At 36.1% G+C, this 6,492-nt stretch overlaps 2 protein-coding genes across 2 annotated transcripts; both read left to right on the top strand.

Annotated features, from left to right (window-relative positions):
* Window positions 1–248: 248 nt before the first annotated feature.
* On the top strand, window positions 249–3,108 carry LOC141405708 (exocyst complex component 3-like). The gene is made up of 2 exons (XM_073990363.1): window positions 249–1,517; window positions 1,579–3,108. Exons 1-2 carry the CDS (start codon window positions 546–548, stop codon window positions 2,818–2,820), a joined length of 2,214 nt encoding a protein of 737 aa, XP_073846464.1. The 5' UTR covers window positions 249–545; the 3' UTR covers window positions 2,821–3,108.
* Window positions 3,109–3,423: 315 nt separating this feature from the next.
* On the top strand, window positions 3,424–6,161 carry LOC141405709 (exocyst complex component 3-like). The gene is made up of 2 exons (XM_073990364.1): window positions 3,424–4,716; window positions 4,833–6,161. Exons 1-2 carry the CDS (start codon window positions 3,745–3,747, stop codon window positions 6,060–6,062), a joined length of 2,202 nt encoding a protein of 733 aa, XP_073846465.1. The 5' UTR covers window positions 3,424–3,744; the 3' UTR covers window positions 6,063–6,161.
* The last annotated feature ends 331 nt before the right edge of the window (window positions 6,162–6,492 follow it).

Here is a 6,492-nt window from a genome sequence, read left to right as displayed (position 1 = left end):
GACAGTTTACGTTACAAAAAAGTTGCTTTGTTGTAGCAATTCGTCGATGCATCTACCTTTCTTATTGTACCATGAGACAAACACAAGCGATAAAAAGAGACAACAAGAGACCATTTGGCGAAAATTTTGACAGTTTACATTACAAAAAAAGTTGCTTTATTGTAGCAATTCGCCGATGCATCTACCTTTCTTATTGTACCATGGGCCCGCTTAAAATAACTAAAATAATATACATTTTTCAATCTAGAGATACCTGTTATCTTTTCGCCCAAAATAATATAAACAGCTGTTTTGCTGTTCTTATTCTTCGTTTTGCTTTTTCCGTATTCTATACAGAGAGCATTTTCTTGTTACTTTTGTTTTCTTATTCTAAACAGAGAATTTTATTGGCCATTTTACTATAATCTTATTTTTATTATTCAATTCCTAATTCCCCCATACGTCATTTTGACATCAACGATTTGGATGTACGCCCATTAAAAGAGTATTTTCCACAAGTAAAAACTTTTCCAACCATCTGAAGAAGTCCGAAAACACCAACAGCAATGGATTTGCAACAACTGGAGGAAGAGGCACGTCAAGCTGCATTAAAAGATATTAAAAATATGCTACAACGTCCGGGCCAATTAGAAAAAGTTGAACAATATCGACATCGAGTTGCACGTAAAAAAGCTTCTGTAGAGGCATTACTGAAGACTGGAATGCAAAATCAGTTGGAAGGCGTACGGGTGGGCTTAAAACAGCTAAAGACATGCTTGGCAGATGTACGGGAGTTAAAACGCAGCATTAATGAAGTTGAAAATCTAATGCAAGGTGTGCCCGAACTTTATGACGCCTTAGAAGATGTTCGCGAAGAAAATACAAAACATTCCCAATTGGCCACAGCTGTGGAAAATATTAAACATATCTTTAATGTGGAGACAAGTGTTCAAAAAACCATGGCCCTTATCGAGGAAGATAAACTCTTGAACGCTCATCAATGTTTGGCTGATTTGGAAAATGCTCGTGATGACTTGCTGTATGAACTGCACAAACAACCTAAACAGCATGCATCGGATAAAATTACTCTTAAGAGGCATTTTGAGAAAATCGATACAGTGGCCCAGGCTTTGGAGAAGAAATTACGTTTGATTTTAAGTCGGACCTTGAATACTGTGCGCAAAGAACCGAAATTCATTGTGACTGCTTTGCGTATAATTGAAAGAGAGGAAAAGAATGATCAATTTGCCCTGCAACAAGAGAAGGTAACATCATTCCGACCACCGGGACGACCACGTCAATGGCGAGCTATGGCTATGAATGTTCTTAAGGAAGCTGTTATTACACGCATCGAAGGTTCACGAATGGAGGAGAGGGAAGATAATAAAATGTGGCTAGTTAGAGATTTGGAGGTATTGCGACAGAATATTTTGGAGGACTTGAGGGTAGTGAAATCATTGTGCGTTCTGTGTTTTCCGCAACATTATAATATCTTTGAGGAATATGTGCGGATGTACCACGAAGGACTTTCCAATTATGTAAGTTAGAAGAGAAAATCAAAATTGAAATAATTTGTTAACGAAACCGTTTTTATTTTAGATTGAAAACATTGCAAGCGGTTTGCAGGGCAATGAATATGTTTCCCTTCTATCCTGGGTCATAAACACTTACCCGGGCTATGAATTAATGCGACATCCCGACTTAAATGTTAACATACAACAATTGGTGGGTCCTTTGCTACCACCGAGCCGTCTGCGAGCTCTAGAAGATGGATATTTGGGTAATATGGAAAAGAATTTCAATGAATGGATGGGAAATACCGCGGAAAAAGATCGCTCCCAATGGTTCTCTGATGCAACTCCAGATCAAGATGAACAATATTATCACAGTCCCGCTGCAGTGATATTATTCGAAATGATAAATCAACTGTTACAGGTTACCGAAACCATACACAGTGATGTAACCTTTAAGGCATTGGTCATGAGCATACGCCAATTGGATATTTTCGGTCAAACCTATCTGAAACATGTGGTAGATTTGAAAGAACATCATTTCCGAAATCGGGATCAAATTAAGTTCTTTACCCACCACATTATAGCCACGGTTAATAACAGCCAACAGATCTTGGATTTGGCCCAACAATTGAAACAGAAATATTGGCCAAATGCACGTACGGAACATTATGAAGATTTTGAAAAATTGCTCGAAACATTCCAACGCATTCGTACACAAGCTGCAGGTTATTTGCTAGAGGAGGCCTTTTTGGATTTGGATGGCCATTTTAATGAACTTTTTACCCAGAAATGGTTAACATCCACGATATCCGTGGATACTATATGCATAACATTGGATGACTATTTTCAGGATTACAATCATTTGACACCGTGTAATTTTGAAATGGTTATCAATGAAGCTCAAAAACAATTGGCTAGACGTTATATACGTGCTATGCTCTCCAAACGTCTGACCCGTCCGTCAACGGATTGTGAAGCCATTAAAACAAAAATCAATCAAGAAGCCAAACGTTTCGAGAGATTCTTTGAAAAGATTGCTCCTAATCTTTCACTAAACGATTCTCCTTTGAAATTAATTTCAATGCTTTCAGGACTTTTGGTATGTGATCTAGAAGTTTTACTCTTAGATTTACACACCCTGTTGGGTAATTATCCCTCTTTGACAGAGGAACAAATTGTACGTCTATTTTATATCCGCAATGATGTTAAGGCGGCAGAGGTGCGCCAAAAGGTGCAGGATGCAAATCAATCGAAAAAAGCGATGGTCACCATCGATAAACAAGATTGTATATTCAAAGAAATTGTGTTCAGTGATAAATTGTGGTAAATATTTTTTGAGTATTTTATTTGTTGTGAAGCACATACCCATAGTTACAGTCCAACTTCTTTATAACGAAAAATTCTGTCTCTCTCTCAAAAGAATAGTTTTACTAAACAAAACTAAACATTTTTACACAAAATAGTCCTTTAATAACGAAATTTCTCTATAAAGCAGTAATTCTTCCTCCCCAGCAGCTACGTTATAGAGGAGTTCAACTGTATTTAAATGGTTTTAACAATAAATATTTTATAACTTTAATAAAGCGATAAACAAATGCAAATCAATCGAAATAAATATTTTGTAATTTTTGTAACTGAAAGAGTTTTATAAAGGATATTTTAGTTGTAGATGACATATAAACGGATTGCAGATATAATGACATACAAATTCGTGGACTGCATTTTATACCATACTACTTATGTACCGACACCTTCGGCCACGCTCAACATTTTATACCGATCAGCATTTTAGGGAACAGCAGTATCACAATTTTCTGTAATTGTTTTGCTTGAGAGAGTAAAATTCATTGAGGGAGGTAAGTTACTGAGAACTTAAAGAGTAATTGTTGCTAGAAATAAATATCGTACAGAACTATTCTCTATTTGCTTTGGTCATATTCTGTACTGAAAGCAATTTCTTAAGTTCTCTTATTCCGTGGCACAATTGTTTTGTTTATTCTAAACAGAGAAATCTCGACCACAGCATAAACTAAATATAGACCTCGGATTGTTCTTATTATGATCGACCAAAACAGAAGAGAACAAGCCGGCGTCTATATTTAATTAGTCTGAGTCTCATGATTATGAATCAACTCCTTTTTCATAATGCGTCATTTTGAAATCAACAATTCAATTTGGGTTTGATTGTACGTCCATCCACAAGTAAAAACTTTTCCAACCAATCTGAAGAAGCACAAAAACACCTACAGAAATGGATTTGCAACAATCGGAGGAAGAGGCACATCAAGCCGCATTAAAATATATTAAAAATATACTACAACGTCCGGACCAATTGGAAAAAGTTGAACGATATCGTCATCGAGTTGCACGTAAAAAAGCTTCTGTGGAAGCATTGCTGAAGACTGCATTACAAAACCAGTTAGAAGGTATAAGGGTGGGCTTAAAACAGCTACAGATATGTTTGGAAGATGTACGGGAGGAAAAGCGCAGTTTTAATGAAATTGAAAATCTAATGAAAGATGTACCCGAACTTTATGACGCCTTAGAAGATGTGCAGGAAGAAAATACAAAACATTTCCAACTGGCCACAGCTTTGGAAAATATTAATCAAATCTTAAATGTTGAAACAAGTGTACAAAAAGCCATGGCACATATTGATGAAGATAAACTCTTGAATGCCCATCAATGTTTGTCTGATTTGGAAAATGCTCGTGATGACTTGCTGTATGAACTGCACAAACAACCTAAAAAGCATGCCTCGGATAAAATTACTCTTAATAGACATTTTGAGAAAATCGATACAGTGGTCCAGGCTTTGGAGAAGAAATTACGTTTGACTTTAAGTCACACTTTGAATGCTGTACGCAATGAACCGGAATCCATTGTTACCGCTTTACGTATAATCCAACGAGAGGAAAATTATGATCAATTCGTACTGCAACAAGAAGAGGAAATATCATTCCGGCCACCGGGACGACCACGTCAATGGAAAGCTATGGCTATGAATGTCCTTAAGGAAGCTGTAATAACACGCATTGAAGGTTCACGAATGGCGGAAAGAGAAGATAATAAAATGTGGCTAGTAACAGGTTTAGAGGTATTGCGACAGAATATTTTGGAGGATTTGAGGGTTGTGAAATCACTGTGCGTTCCTTGTTTTCCGCCACACTATAATATCTTTGAGACATACGTGCGAATGTACCACGAGGAACTATCAAATTGTGTAAGTTATGTGGTGATAAAATAGAAAAGCAATAGGTCTTCTCGTATAAGAGAATATCAAATGGAGTATTTATATTTTAAATAATTTGTTAACAGAAACATTGTTTATTATTTCAGATTGAAAACATTGCAAGCAGTTTGCAGGATAATGAATATGTTTCTCTTCTATCATGGGTTGTAAACACTTATCCTGGCTATGAACTGATGAGACATCCTGACTTAAATATCAACATACACCAGTTAGTGGGTCCTTTGCTACCACCGAACCGTCTACGAGCTTTAGAAGATGAATATTTGGGTAACATGGAGAAGAATTTCAAAGAATGGATGGGAAAAGTTGCCAAAGAACAACGTTCCAAATGGTTTTCTGAACAAACTCCCAATCAAGACCACAATCCACCTGCAGTGATATTATTCGAAATGATAAATCAACTGTTACAGGTTACCGAAACCATACACAGTGATGTAACCTTTAAGGCGTTGGTCATGAGCATACGCCAATTGGATATTTTCGGTCAAACCTATCTGAAACATGTGGTAGATTTGAAAGAACATCATTTCCGAAATCGGGATCAAATTAAGTTCTTTACCCACCACATTATAGCCACGGTTAATAACAGCCAACAGATCTTGGATTTGGCCCAACAATTGAAACAGAAATATTGGCCAAATGCTTGTAGCGAACATTATGGAGATTTTGAAAAATTACTTGAAACATTCCAACGTATTCGTACACAAGCTGCAGGTTATTTGCTGGAGGAGTCCTTTTTGGATTTGTGTGATCATTTCAACGAATTATTTACCAAAAAATGGTTAAGATCTACCATATCTGTGGATACTATATGCATAACATTGGATGACTATTTCCAGGATTACAAACATTTAACACCGTGCAATTTTGAAATGGTTATCAATGAATCTCAAAAACAATTGACTATACATTATATATGTGCTATGCTCTCCAAACGTCTGTCCCGCCCGTCGACGGATAGTGAAGCCATTAAAACAAAAATTAATCAAGAAGCCAAACGGTTCGAGAAATTATTTGAAAAGATTGCTCCCAATCTTTCCCAAAATGATTCTCCTTTGAAATTAATTTCAATGCTTTCAGGAATTTTGGTATGTGATCTAGAAGTTTTACTCTTAGATTTATACACCTTGCTGGGTAATTATCCCTCTTTGACAGAGGAACAAATTGTACGTTTATTTTATATTCGCAACGATGTTAAGGCGTCAGAGGTCCGCCAAAAGGTACGGGATGCAAATCAAACGAAAAAAGCTATGGTCACCATCGATAAGCAGGATTGTATATTCAATGAAATTGTGTTCAATGATAAATTGTGGTAGAGATACTAGTATGTATTAGTATTTATTAAAAAAAAAGTTGTAACAATTAATATTAAATTTTACATAAAACGATAAACAATAAAAGTTGATTTATAGAAATTTCCTGAAATTATTGTATCTGAATGAGTTATATAAAGGACTAGCAAACTGCCCGCTACTTCGTATGTACAACAAAAATAAAAAATATTTGATATGGAAATGGTGAAGTATGGACATTTTGTTGTAAGTTGTTGTTTCATACCCATTTTGATCTAATTCCAACTATGATTCTCATAACAAATTTCAAAGCTCTGGATTTACCAGTTTATTCAATATCAATGTTTCAAAATGTGTGTTCGTTTACCTCCACCTCAGCTCCATATACCAACGCTACACTCCAGCTCTATCCCTATACTTATGGTACGTTTTTCCTCAACCACATCCATATCTC

The sequence above is a fragment of the Musca autumnalis genome, unplaced genomic scaffold, assembly GCF_047663935.1.
Source record: "Musca autumnalis isolate F117 unplaced genomic scaffold, ASM4766393v1 scaffold_5, whole genome shotgun sequence".
Taxonomy (NCBI): Eukaryota; Metazoa; Arthropoda; class Insecta; order Diptera; family Muscidae; genus Musca; species Musca autumnalis.
This window is presented reverse-complemented; position numbering and strand designations above follow the sequence as displayed.